The sequence below is a fragment of the Archocentrus centrarchus genome, chromosome 1 (genome assembly GCF_007364275.1).
Source record: "Archocentrus centrarchus isolate MPI-CPG fArcCen1 chromosome 1, fArcCen1, whole genome shotgun sequence".
NCBI classification, from domain to species: domain Eukaryota; kingdom Metazoa; phylum Chordata; class Actinopteri; order Cichliformes; family Cichlidae; genus Archocentrus; species Archocentrus centrarchus.
The window spans coordinates 11675742-11690610 of NC_044346.1; the positions used below are offsets into that span (position 1 = coordinate 11675742).

At 42.4% G+C, this 14869-nt stretch overlaps 1 protein-coding gene across 4 annotated transcripts in view; it reads right to left on the minus strand.

Annotated features, from left to right (window-relative positions):
- The window catches only part of trim2a (tripartite motif containing 2a), a 30372-nt gene that overhangs the window by 7056 nt on the left and 8447 nt on the right, over positions 1 to 14869 (minus strand). For 2 of the 4 annotated variants that reach the window (XM_030735103.1, XM_030735087.1), the window contains exons 2-5: positions 4118 to 4296; positions 2126 to 2363; positions 1093 to 1244; positions 788 to 968 (exon numbers count right to left, since the gene is read on the minus strand). In XM_030735103.1, the coding sequence (XP_030590963.1) occupies positions 788 to 968; positions 1093 to 1244; positions 2126 to 2363; positions 4118 to 4251 (705 nt within the window). In that variant the 5' untranslated portion in view covers positions 4252 to 4296. Of the gene's footprint in view, positions 1 to 787; positions 969 to 1092; positions 1245 to 2125; positions 2364 to 4117; positions 4297 to 8680; positions 8806 to 9104; positions 9459 to 14869 lie in introns of those variants that run through there. The other 2 variants (XM_030735096.1, XM_030735114.1) reach the window with 2 other exon arrangements.

Consider the following 14869-nt stretch of genomic DNA (forward strand, 5'->3'; position numbering starts at 1 on the left):
ATGAATCCTCCTGAACAATATTATGCTAACACAAGTCACAGTTACCCTCTAAGTGTGCACAGTACACTCATTAAAGCACAGAGACAAACTCACCGGCATCTGGCCATCATCACAGTCCTCTTCTATTCCCCAAAGAGAAGCCATGAAGCTACTTATCTCAAACCAGTGCCCAATGTTTCATCCAAACAGCTATCTCTCCCCGTCAACTCATCCACACAGTAAAACTAAGACACTCTTTGTAAAGATTACAAGAAGAGAAATTCACAGTAAACAGATAAAGTGTTTGCAGCCTGAACTCCAGTCCCTCCCTGCACGTGACACACCCAAATCAAGAGCGCATTCAGTACACTGGCTCCATCTAGCTGGAGCAACAACACAGCTGAGCCACATATCTGACTTCCCCCTGGGCTGCAGTGTTTTGATTGCACACCAGCCGCTCAATTGTAAATCATTAGTTGCCCATGTGATACAACTCCCCGAGGGAGCGTCAGCAGGCTCTAAAGCCAACCAAGTGATTGGCTGACCGATCAGTGTGGCACACCAGCTCCCACCCCAGCCCTGCCTTTCAACTGGTTGATAGCCTATCAGGCCAACCGAGCCACTGATTCACAGATAAGCAAAAGCGGCCCGTTGAATAACCTGTGACAGGTGAAAAATCTATGTTGTTTGCTCCAAAATGTGTTCAGTTAATAAGGCTCGTTTAAAAGCACAAAATTCAAACACTATCATGACTGTGACACCAAAAAGTGCGTTCAGTCACAACACTGAAACTTCACTCTGCACCCACCTTCTGCTTGAGGCCATAGTTGACCTCCAGCTCCATGAGTAAAACGCTCTTGCGGACATTGAGGGTCTTCTGCAGCTCATCAAAGGTTGTGTGGATATCATCCTCGATGGTGCTCTTCTGATTGGTCAGCTGCTGAAGAATCTCTGACAGCGTCTGCAGGGCTGAGTCAATCTCTGGTAACCTGAAGGCAATCGGGGAAAATGTCAAGGTCATATGACAGCATGGGAAAATAATCGCTGTCACTGCCCTCCAGATAATCTGCAGTGCAGCATTACATTATTTACATAATACTGCTGCTGCTGTACCTCTTCTTGACAGCATCTAGCTGGTGCTGTAACGAGGCCTTGTGTTGTTCCACTACATCTTTAAGAGGCACAGTCGGGTGCTCTCCATGTTCGCCACTCGTGCACTCCTGACACATGGCTGTCTCACATGGAGGACAGTAAAACTCCATCACCTGCAAAACAGGAAAAGCAGAGATTTGAATTGAAAATGGGCTCGAGTCATAGACCTAAATTATTTAGCCGCATAAACATCAAGGATGTGAACCATCATCCTCCAATCACCACCTGATCCTGGATGTTTACAGTCTCCTTTAACGTCTCCATCAGCCATCTACCAACTCTGCTCTACCACCAGCATCTAGACTCTGGAGTCCTGTCCTATTTCCTGCCTTTGTTCAGGACACTGCTCTCTACATCACTTCACCAGTCTATTGCACAAACTCTTGCAGCACATCAATAAATAATGTTCTTTACTTTGAAATGATCTCTACCTCTTGAATCATGCCACTAACAGCTCCTTCAATAGTCGGCTCCACACTGATATGTCCTCACAAATATGGATCAAACTGCTTTCAAATTATGTACAGACATAACAGCCCCTCAGATGATGAATCCTAATGACTTGGAGATCCCCTGAGCTCCATTCTGAACTTCATATTTTTAACTAAGTATTGAAGCTGCTGCCATGGTTGTAAACTATTCTTTAAAAAATAAAAAAAAAAAAAAAACTTAGTCATAACAAAACAAAACACAGTATGTGTTTGATTGATCTCTCACACAGCTGTTTTAGCTCTACTCTCTTTAAGGCCCCTTAACTTTCTTCTGACTGGCTGCCCCTTGTCTGGTTTCTGCTTGGGAGCTTCCTCCTCTTCCTGTAGTGCGGTTTCCACAAACCAAATGTAAACCGACTAACAAACATGTTTTCTCATTCTTGACTGGAAATGTCAACTCCATGTCAATGTGTTAATATGCACAAGCTTAAAATGAACCTGTATGTCATGGAGGAAGAATTTGAGCGACAGAGTGACAAACTGAAAGTGTGAGGAACTCTTACACTGCCTCCATGGTTGGGGCAGGAGAGCAGCTGGCCTGTAGCTACAGTGGTGATGTTATTGAGAGTGGCAGCCTCCTGGCTGCAGCTGCCTGGCGCCCGTTGCAGCACGTCCATGAGGTTGGTGATGAAGAAGTTATTCTGCAATGCCGCCACACCCTTCTCCGGCAGGATTGAGGTCTGGCGGCACACGGGGCACGACAGTGTGAGGCTGTGGGCAGGGATATAATTCTGCAGGCACCTGGAGGAGGACAAAAGTAATTTTAAAAAGACTGTGGCTAAAGCAAGATTGAAATGCCTTTGAGATATGATACATTTTCTCTTTATATAGTACGAATTATCAAACTAAAAAAACAAAACAAACTCAATAACAACAGCTGTTTGTCCTTCAAGTCAAAGAGGAACAGCAGGTCAAACTCTTTACCTTTGAGGCCATCTAGTGGTTGGAATTGTTCAACATTGAAAGTGATTCACAGCTGCACTATCAGTGACATCCACGCAAGGCAATGAATTCAAATGCAATAACTGTGCTATGAATCCTGTCACTGTGAAGCTTTTAGTGTGCGGTGTGTGACACTGACACTATATCTGAGAAGGTGTTGATTAAATTGCAGTGGTCTTGTTACGGCCTCATTATCTGTCCTAATGTAACATTAATCCATCCGTTTCTTAACCGCTTGTCTAACTCAGGGTTGGGGCCTTTCCCAGCTGTCACTGTGCAAGAAGTAGGGTACACCCTGGACTAGTCACAAGTCCATCTCAGGGATAACACAGAGAACAACCATTCACACTCACATCCACACCAGTGAACAGGCATAGGGAGAACATGCAAACTACACAGAGAGGCCCTAGCCAAGCAACAGATTCAAACCCAGGGCCTTCTTGTTGTGAGGCAACAGTGCTACCCACTGCACTGCTGTGACTGCTTGCTTGCTCAAAGCCGTAAAAAACATGTATGTTTCAAACAAATGTGTCAAATAGTGCGCTGGAAAAACAATTTAAAAAAATGACCCCAAAGATCATAATCAAATTACAGGTAATGTCATGAATCAGCTGTGTGGCAGGCAGGAAGGAAGGAGGACCCCAATGCAGGATACAGCAGACAGAGGTAAGAAATAAACTCAGCTTTATTAGGCAGTGCTAACAACATAAGACAACACCACCACAACAGGCACTGAAAACACGGGACCTAAATACACGGGAGGATAACGAGGGAAGTGGAAACAGCCGGGAACACAGGTGACGCTAACTACAAGGACAGGACCAGGGGAAGCAAAACTGAACACAACAGACAGAGACAGGACGACTATCAACATAAAACAGGAAGTAACTTATATAGTAAACACTGACTAGACACCTGATGATAGGACAGAGGTATAACTGACACCAGCACAACAGAACACAGGGGAACAGAAACAGTGAAACCATAATAAAACAGAACTATATAACCAGAACATAGAATACTGGGCCACCAGCCCAGGAACATGACAGGTAAATATAGTGCGTGGTTAGTGGTATCTGGCAGCTCAACTACAGAATGCTTCATAACCCTTTTAGTTTGGTCACAGTGCTAAATGATGGAGCTGAACATTTTAATGCTCATCCCAGTTTATATGTGTGAAACACAGCAGCTATGCTCTACAGAAAGAATTAGAAACTCTTGTATGTTGTTCACTGTAGCTCCATATTGATGCTCCAGAAACAACCAGAACAAAGAGGCACCCACACACAACTACAATTTGTCTTTTGTGTCAGAAACAAAGGCCGCTTAACAGAGAGGATGAGATCAACACATCAGAGTCAACAGCAGTGATGCAGACCTGTCTCTAAAACAATGCACAAGTTTGCAACAATGAGCTATTCATTTAAAAATCAATTATTGTTACTGCATATTCCTCATGCTGTTATAGGCTATACCATTCCATGCATTTGAAATTGTAAAACTGTGTATAACATTAATAGGATTAATTACAGCAGTTTGGTAACTCTACTCACCTCTCACAGAAGGTGTGCAGGCAGGGCAGGACTTTGGGGTTCTCGTAGCGGTCCAGACATATGCTGCAGATCAAGAACTGCTTGTCAATTTGGCGGACAACAGGACTGGGAATAGTGGAGCCTTCACTGGCCATCCTAAAGCTCTGACATAGAAGTCCCTCTTCCTCTTACCCTGCACCCTGCAGAATGACAGAGAGGGAGAACAACACTGGTGAGGACATAACAGAATGGCACCACATATGATCAAACACACAAAGATCTAATGGTGGTGAGTGGAAATCTGTGGGTCATAAAGATTGGCGTTTGAGGCTGAAGGCAAAGACAAAATGCTTTCTTCCTTCCAGAGGGGAAATACAAAATGCACAAAGAGACACATCAATCAGCACCTGTGACTGCAGGCTGTGACTCAAAGACCAGAGGCAGCGCCTGCAAACAGCTTTTCAATCAACAGGTCATCAAGATAAAACCATATCTTTTTTTAAACAATACACACTATATTGCTAAAAGTATTTGCTCGTCTGCCTTCACACACATGGCCTTGAGTGACAAGTCCATGTGTGCGAACCCTATGGATTCATAGGGTTTAATATGATGTCGGCCTACCTTTTGCAGCTATAACAGCTTCAACTCTTCTGGGAAGGCTTTCCGCAATGTTTAGTAGTGTTTATGGGAATTTTTGACCATTCTTCTAGAAGCACATTTATGAGGTCAGGCACTGATGTTGGATGAGAAGGCCTGGCTCGCAGTCTCTGCTCTAATTCATCCCAAAGGTGTTCTATCGAGTTGAAGTCAGGACTCTGTGCAGGCCAGTCAAGTTCTTCCACACCAAACTCTCTCAACTATGTCTTTATGGACCTGCTTTGTGCACTGGTGTGCAGTCATGTTTGAACAGGAAGAGGTCATCCCCAAACTGTTCCCACAAAGTTGGGAGCATGAAATTGTCCAAAATGTCTTGGGATGCTGAAGCATTAAGAGTTCCTTTCACTGGAACTAAGGGGCCGAGCCAAACTGCTGAAAAACGCCCCCACACCATAATCCCCCCTCCACCAAACTACACTTGGCACATGCAGTCAGACAAGTACCGTTCTCCATGGCAACCACCAAACCCAGACTCATCCATCAGTTTGCCAGGAGAAATGTCTCCACTGCTCTAGAGTTAGGTGGTGGTGTGCTTTACACCACTGCATCCGACACTTTAATTCAATTCATTTAAATTCTATTCTATTTTATTTATATAGCACCAAAACACAACAAACACTTGCCTCAAGGGGCCTTATATTGTAAGGTAAAGACCCTACAATAATTACAGAGAAAACCCAACAATCAAAACGGCCCCCTATGAGCAAGCACTTGCAACAGGGGGAAGGAACAAAAACTCCATTTTAACAGGAATAAGAAAGTATCCATCCATCCATCCATCCATCCACCTCCCTCAGTGTTACTGGAGGCCAAGGTAACGCCATCCAGAGTAAGTATCTGGTTAGTCACTGTGTTTCTAAGCTTTGTAGGACCGAGTACAATAACTTGATCTTAATTTAGAAGCAGGAAATTGGAGGTCATCGAGGCCTTTATGTCTTTAAGACATTTGTGCAGTTTAACTAATTGATGTGTGTCATCCGGCTTCATGGATAGATAAAGCTGGGTATCATCTGCATAAAAATGACAATGTATGCAATGCTTTCTAATAATACTGCCTAAGGGAAGCATGCAAAGTGTAAATAGAATTGGTCCTAGCACAGAACCCTGTGGAACTCCATAATTAACCTTAGTGTGTGAAGAAGACTCCCCATTTACATCAGCATCACCTGAAGGCTTTTCAGGGAGTTTTTGGGACAGCCTGATAGCAATGATTTACAATAGTCCAGCCTGGAAGAAATAAATGCATGAATTAGCCTTTCAACATCACTGAGTCAGGATGTTTCTAATTTTAGAAATATTGCACAAATACAAAAAAGCAGTCCTACATATTTTCTTAATATGTGCATTGATGGACATATCCTGGTCAAAAATGACTCCAAGATTCCTCAAGTGTTGCTGGAGGCCAAGATAATACCATCCAGAGTAAGTATCTGGTTAGAGATGGTGTTTCTAAGGTTTGTAGGGCTGAGCACAAGAACTTCAGTTTTATCTGAATTTAGAAGCATGAAATTAGAGGTCATCCAGGCCTTTATGTCTTCTAGACATTCCTGCAGTTTAACTAACTGGTGTGTGCCATCTGGCTTCATGGATAGCTAAAACTGGCTAACTATGAAAATGTATGTAATGCTTTCTAATAATACTGCCTAAGGAAAGCATGTAAAGTGTAAACAAAATTGATCCTAACATAGAACCAGGTGGAACGCCATAATTAACCTTAGTGCATAACTCCTCATTTACAAGAACAAATTGGAGTCTATTAGATAAACATGATTCATAGTACCTTTAATACCTATGGCATGCTCCAATCTCTGTAATAAAATGTTATGGTCAACAGTATCAAAAGCTGCACTGAGGTCCAACAGGACAAGAACAGAGATGAGTCCACTGTCAGAGGCCATGAGAAGATCATTTGTAACCTTCACTAATGCTGTTTCTGTACTGTGATGAATTCTGAAACCTGACTGAAACTCTTCAAAGAAACCGTTCCTCTGCAGATGATCAGTTAGCTGTTTTACAACTACTCTTTCAAGAAGAATGGTGATACTTGGTGATGTAAGGCTTGGATGCAGGTGCTTGACCATGGAAACCCATTCCATGAAGCTCTCTACACACTGTTCTTGAGCTAATCTGATGGCCACATGAAGTCTGTAGTGATTGACTGCAGAATGTTGGTGACCTCTGAGCTTTATGCACCTCAGCATACCCTGACCCCACTCTGTGATTTTACATGGCCTACCACTTCATGGCTGAGTTGCTGTCACTCCCAGTCACTTCCACTTTGTTCTAATACCACTAACAGCTGACTGTGGAATAGTTAGCAGTGAGGAAATTTCACAACTGGATTTGTTGCACAGGTGACATCCTATCATGGTACCACACTGGAATTCATTGAGCTCCTGAGAGCGACCCATTCTTTCACAAATGTTTGTAGAAGCAGTTTGCATGCCTAGGTGCTTGGTTTGTACACCTGTGGCCGTGGAAGTGATTGGAACACCTGAATTCAATGATTTGGATGAGTGAGCGAATACCTTTGGCAATATAGTGTATAATGGACTTTACGACATTTAAATTTCCATTAAAAATGAGAGAATATTTGAAATAAGCAGAATTTTGGTTTCACAAGAGGCAGGTTAGCGCAAAATACTAGACTGACCTTGTGTGATGAGATAAATTTGTTTCAATCTGCATTTATGACAGCAGCTAGTGTCATTTTTGGCTTGTGATCCTTCACAGCAAAGCAATGTTTGCAATTTAATCAGACCACGAGCTGGATAAATATCAAGGCAAAACAGTGTGTGTTGTGTTCCTTTCTCATACTGTTTAAGCTGAATAGCTTAAAGGCATATCCTGTTCACCACACTGGTACTGACACAGATGCTGACATTTATACATGTCACATGGCATGTATCTGGTCCACATAGCATATATTTTCATTGTAATTATTATAAAAATCATTAATATGCTTCCGTAAAATCTACTGCCACTCATGTTGCTACACACATCCTAACTCTTATGTCGGATTACTGCTTTGCAGATTACCTGCAGAGTGTTGATGTGGTTAGAAACAGTCTAATCAGTGCATTTGTTTTTGTGATGAGAGAAATGTGAGCAAAATATACAGCCTCCTTCATGCTGCTCATTTTGATATAATAGGTATTTATCTTGTGACCCCTTATGTTGGTAACCACTGCAGTAGAAGAGTAGCATGTGAGCTGGGGATGTGTTTGTCATAAAAAGCACTTTAAGTGCTAAATATTTGATGAAGAAGTGAAAGAAAGGCACTCTGCTTTCAGGACACATTAACGAAACTACCAGGACAGCTGAACAGAACAGTTTCCAACGTGCCCTTCAGTTTTATCTGAAACACCTCTTCCTGGCATAATTTTCTCTGTGCGATACTCCTGTTACATTATCTGGCAGCTAACTTAGACACGGAAAGTGTGTCAGTGCTTTTATTGTCTCCTCACATTCAAGGCGGGCACAGAAACAGGCCACCTCTGCTGCTGAGAGGAAACCCTCAGGGACGGCACTTCTTTGTACGCTTCTCCTCATCCTATTTTCACTTAATCTCTCTCTTTTATATCCACATCTTCTCTCATTTTCCTTTCTGAAAGCAGACGTGGGAGCCTGTAATGTTATAAAGTAGCTGCTGGGCTGCCAGTGGGTTATCATCAAACTTTCCGGAAGCAGCTCGGTCCAGTTAACAATTGTGACTATAAGATCAGCTTGGACTCACCAAGCTGATCTTATAGCCCATCATCTAAAACCAGGAGCATTTTACAACTAAGAGGATGATGAACAACAATAAATGTGTATAATTGAAATAATGGCACATAGAAAACAGATGCAAGTGAGCTTTGAAAGACAATCTTCCAGCACAGACATACACAAACACAAAACCTCAAATCTCCAGCTGTAACTTACCAGCACCAAGGATCAGATTAAGCAGACGATCACAGCATCAAATATGGCACTGATTTACATTTTTTAGTTTTATAATCCTGCAGAAAGCTACAACAGGGAAACAAGCAGAGCTGTGGTGACAGTGCACAAGGTTGCAGCAGCCACACAACGCTTCCCTCTTACATAATCAGATCCGCACCAGCTGAGCGGAATAATTCCTGCTGGATTGAGCTGTCATCCCACACGCAGAGGAAGGTACACATGACAAAGTGTGTATTTTATACCAAATCAAATGATCTTCTATCACAGAATGACTCCATGAGAAACAGTCATGCAAAAAAAAAAAAAAAGGGGGGGGGGGGGGGGGGGGGGTTCTGGGCAACAGCAGCTATTCCAAAGAGTTTCCTACAATCATATTATGATCATTAATGATATAAAAACTTACAGTGCTGCATTTATGGAGCGATCAACAGGCGTCATTCACTCCAGTACATTTCAAATGAGTAAAACAGAGACAGTCTTCCTGTCCTGAATCCTTCTTCAACTCATATCAACCTTGACACGAAATGATGCTTCCCTCCAGGTTAACAACAGAGCTCCAAACATGAGACGCCAGGATGTGTGTGTGTGTGTGTGAGAGCGAGCCGGCCTCTCCGTGTGTTTATGGGCGTGCACACACGTGAGCAAAGTTAAGGAGGGGCAATCCAGCCGAATTGTATTACACTTTTTACATCACGTTTCCCCCTCCCTCCCTGCGTTACTTTCCCTCACCACTTCCTCTCCTCCCATCACTTGCATTCCCTGCTCAGTCTGGCTCATCCATTCATCTCCCTCCTTCCTCTCTGTCTGAAGTAAATGCTGCTTCACTGCAGCGCGGCGAGCGAGTGCAGCATCCGGAGCATGTGAGCGAGCATTGGCTGATGCCTGGTTATCTAACAAATGGGAAAAAAGGGACAGCAGTTAAGGGTCTCCGTCACAGCCAATAGAGATGAAGCCGCAGCGATCTTTCTGCATGTGTGTGGGTGTGTGTGCAGGCTGCTGACTCATTGTACATGAAGAGACTGAAAATGAACACATGAGGAAATTTAGAAATTAAATATGAAGAGAGGAGAGTGAGATGACAGAGAGTAAATATTGCCTGGTGAAAGGAAAGTATGGTGATAAGTGTGTTTCAAATGTGGCAAAACCAGAGGTCTTGGAACCGCATTTACATCTTCCATCAATAAGCTGTACCTTCATAAAAATTACAGTATACAAGGGACACACTGTCTCTCCAGTGTATGAGACAGAAATAGACATAGGTGTCACAGTCCCTTGACATAAAACTGAGATGCTGCCTGCATTTTATCAATCACTGCACTGCATCTCTGTCATGGCTATTTGGTCAAAGCTTTCTGCATGTACAAGGATGGATCACTTAAACAATGAAGCAAAGCTTTAACCTTCCGACAACCTCTACAGGCATCAGCTGGCAGGTTTTCCACCTAGAACATTGGAGGCACATGAGTATTTGGTCAGTAAAGAGGATGGATTTAAAGGCCTAATGGTGCGTGACTCCAGTGGGTCTGTGACTGTACTCATTAACAGCTGTTTAGTGGTTAGAGAGTGAGAAAGAGAAAGCTCAGTAAATGACACTTGATGCATTTCTTTGACACAACTATAAAAGGTCCAGTTTTTAATGTAAGAGAGAAAACAGGGACGGATGCATCATTTGCCATGAGGGTCACTATCACAGCTAACTTCAGGCAAGTGGCAGGGTACACCCTGGAAAGCCTGCCTGTCCATCGGAGGACTAACACAGAGAGACAGACATCCAATTTAGAACCAATTTGTTTGTTTGTTGTTTGCAGTGTTAAGGAAGCAAAACAACCACCAAAAATTCTGAGGAATATTATATTGAATATACAGGAAGAAAACTGGCTTTAAGTATGAAATTATATCATATTTTCCAAGCACAAAAAAAAAAAAAAAAAAAAAGCCAACCCTGCGGTTCTTAAATTCTCTTATTTCAAATCCACGTCAAAAACAGTTGATCTTGAAGGAGCTTTTTCACACATTTAAGCATGCCTGGCAGCTCCACGGCTGTTCCAGTGATCTCATCTGAGCCTCTGCCAGACTCAGTGAGCTCAGTCAGTCAGAGGAGTGGGACACAGAACAAGAAAAAACAATCCAGGAAAGAGAATGAAATGCTGTGTGGGTGTAGCTTCCACATGCAGGCAAATGCAATCAGTTTCTAAAGCTTCATCTCCAATTCAATACTCTGAAGGATAAGGCCGTGCAATTTTATATTTTTCTCATTGCCAGCAAATGTATCAAGACCACTACTTTTCTGACTTCCATTCAATGGCACTCAGCCCCAAACCCACTACCTTCACCTGCAATGTATGATGTAGGCATGATCAACACAACCAGCTGAAGAATGAGGAAGAAAAGTGATTTAAGTGACTCTGAACGTGCTGTGACTTCTGGTGTCAGACGGGCTGGTCTTAGTGCTTCAGAAACTGTTGATTTACTGGAATTTTCCCCCACGACCATCTCTAGGGTTTACAGAGAATGGTCTGAAAAAGAAAATATCCAGTGGGCTCCCGGCTCACTCTCCGGGTGAAAATGCCTTGTTGATGTCAGAGGTCAGAGGAGAATGGTCAAATTGCTTTGAGCTGAAATGCTCCTTTTTGGGACTTTGAGCTGTCAGTTAGTACACATGCATGAGAGCTCTTATGGCAACACTCCACATACTCCAGTGCCCATGTTCTTCCTAACAAAAAAACATGTTGCAGTTTTAATATTGGAAATGAAAATCCAGCTCAAAGATATATAAACTAAATCAGGCTCTGGCTGAATGGACAACATGTTATCAGACACATTTTATTTGATGAATTTGGTGGTTTTGATTATTTCCTTTAAAACATTACCAGGCTTATCCCATTCCTGCACAATCCTGGAAGTGTTTAAAATCAATTTACTGAGTGGTTATAGAGGCTGCCTTTGATTTGGATAATGCAAATTACAGCCAGCCAGGCATGCCTTAAACACTTTTGCGTTTGCTTCCTTAAAGGCACAGACTAAAATCAAACATGTCTTTTAAATATTCATCAGCAATCAAACTAATTATCTTTCCTGATGCTGTCAAATGCTGGATTGGATCAATAGTGTGAGCAAACATTAAAAAAGGGCAGATAAAAAAGGCAGGGGAGCTCATAAACAGGCAACTGATTTAATATTTGCAAGTAAATAAGCCCTACAATGATGTCTATAAATACACTCATAGAACAGAAAGGCTGCAGCATTACCTGCCTCAGATTCAAGGAAGGTAACATGAGCATTACATCAGTCTGGACTAAACGGCAACATGAAAAAGTGACACAAACACACAGAGGGGTAAACACATCACTTCACCTGTTTCAGCTGCTCTAACGTCCGTTAACCCTGACACTTAAAAAACAACTACAAGCAGCAAAAGGATACAAACTCAGTAATATTTCAAACTTCTACAGGAGCACAAAAGAACAAGACCTACTTTATTTTACTGAGCCAAGTCGTAGTTTTGAACCATTTCCACTCACCACTGTGAAGAAGAAACACACACTTGTCTTTACTGCATTTTACTTTAGACAGTGGTTTGTGTGTTACCCCGCCATGTATCCCACAGTTCTTTCCAGAGCACTGACCCGCCACCTCTCTCTCTAAACACACATTACGCCGCGCAGTGACGACACTGCCCAGGCTGAGTGATTGTTGTAAACAACGTGCTCGTTCCTCCATTTTAACTGAACATGTTCATTAGTAGAAGATAGTGTTTTTGTTTGATACAGTTCACCTGCCCATTATTGAGCTATTATATCGTTTTTATGGTGAATTTGTCAGGTCCAAGAGTCCAGACACAGGCAGGTTTACTGTTGTGCCAGCTGGTTGTGGAGTCAACTGAGAAAAGAGTCACCGAAAAACCACTTGCCCTTTGTACAAGTTCAGTAAATGCAAGTAAACTTCAAATTTAAAACTTTTAAAAAGAAAGCTCTTTGAAAGAACATGTGTGAATTCAAACTTGGCCAATATTTACCACAACTCAGTGTGATCTTAAGTGCAAGATAAGCTACAATACAGCTGGAATATTGAGAACATTTCTCTGCATTATCTACAAATCTGGAGCTGGGAGGCAGTTTGCTTAGCATACACACTGGAAGCAAAAAGTCCAGCTCTGTCTGATAAGGTTCAGGGGTAGGCCTGCTAGCAGTTTTTAAGCTTTTATGGTGATCTATTTAGTTGTGTGGGAGTTGCACTTAATTCTGCAAATGTCAGATGTAAATTCAAAACCAGAATGTGAATGGCTGTGCTAATGGGGAAGTCAGGGGGATTACCAAAGCCATTAGGATTCATCTTGTGGAAAAGCATGAATGTCCCTATAGCATTTTCCACACATGTCCTGCAACCGCAAACTTTTCCAGGCATTGCCCAGCAGAGCAAACTACTGCAAAGTCTCTGTGATGTGATGTGAAACTGCACTGAGAACGTGTTTGATGGATACTATCTCCTGTTGTGTGCTGCATATGAGAAAGAGCATCTTTGGATAATGATTCTCTGGACACTGTCTGAAGTTCATGTGTGAAACCAGCTCATGTGTGTGAAGACTTTCAGCCATTCAGGTCTTCTTGTACACAAGTGCCAAAACACAGGTCACCGGAACCTGCTGGATTTGTTTGAATGTGTGTCTTAAATGCTTCAATATATCCAACTGGCCGGCGGGGAGACCAGGACAGATGAGAAAGGGGGTTACCTGACAACTCACGTGACCCCAGTGACTCACATGTGACCTGAAAAATTATCAGGGTGCTGAAGAGCCCACAAGAGGTTAAATGTTCCCCGCCAGTCACTTTGGAATAAAACCTTTCACATGAGAGATTAAAAATCCTCAAGCGAGTCCAGTTTGCCTTTGATTAAGCAGAACATCTACTGTGTGTATAAAATACCATCTCAGTCAAAGGCTAAACAGTTCAATCAGTTTCCCCATCACTTCCAATCCTCATGTGTTTATGAGTAACGCTACCTGCATTCATGCAAGCATAAAGTGTTTGTTTTACCATCTTTTTCGGTACTATACTACAGTATGACTGTATTTTGCTATTAATTGAGAAGGATGTTAAGTTTATGATCAAAAATACATTATGGTAAGGCTTTATATTTAATGCACAAGCATGAGAGTGATGTACGAGTACAGAAAAGGCTGTACTCACTTGTCTATGTGCTATCCATTCATTCTGGGGACATGAAATAAGCCTAGAATGACTTTAAATTTCAAATTAGGCCATTTAAACATTTAAACACAGGCTTATCACAGTCCATCATAAAAACACGAAAAAAGACCCAGCAGTTTGGACTGACTGCAGAATTACATCATCCCATTTATCATGCCCTACATGACCATAATGACTACTTGTAATAAAGTGACAAATGGCCTCCCACTTAGCTGCCTGGCAACTGTCTTCATTATGGTTGAAATCACTATGATCAGGAGCAGACAACATGAACTCAATACTAAGCTGACTGTGCTGACTCTCAAGTTTGTGTTATTATACCTGTTTATGTGTTTGTTTGTTCTCTCTCTGCATTTATTGCATTTTAAACTATGTTAGCATGCAAAGCCTGGAGCTCTGCCAAAAGGCTTACTGCCTGCTCTGTTTCAGTGGAATCTGGGGATTTCCGGGCTTTTAATCCTGAAGAGGGTGACATAAGCCCCACCGTGAATTATAAAAAATAAAAACCTCTCTCATTCTAATCTAAAGCATCCACGGGGGGGGGAAGGATGATGAGAGATTACAGTGGCAAAGCGCGCCTCCAGCCTGAGCGTCCCCTCGTCCAGTTCCACATCCATCTTCCCGCCTTTGACATTTTCAGACACCAGCAGCAAATTTGAAAACACAGATGAGAGTGTACTGGTTCATGATGTTTTTAAAGCTTCCGTTTGGACAGATTAAAGACATTTGCTACCGTCTGTTTCTGAGAATTGTGGATTATTCTTTTTGAGAATTCCTGTGAATTTCCTACCAACCCTCAAGGTTTCCCTGATGAAAGAAAATGACTGTGCTCCGAGTGAAGAGTGAAGAAGGAAACTCTGTGTCCCTGCGTCACTCGGCTGTATATCTGCCAACCATGCACTCTGGGGGCACAAGATAAGAAGGTGCTCCGCTTTGTCAGTGCATGTATGCTAACGGCTGA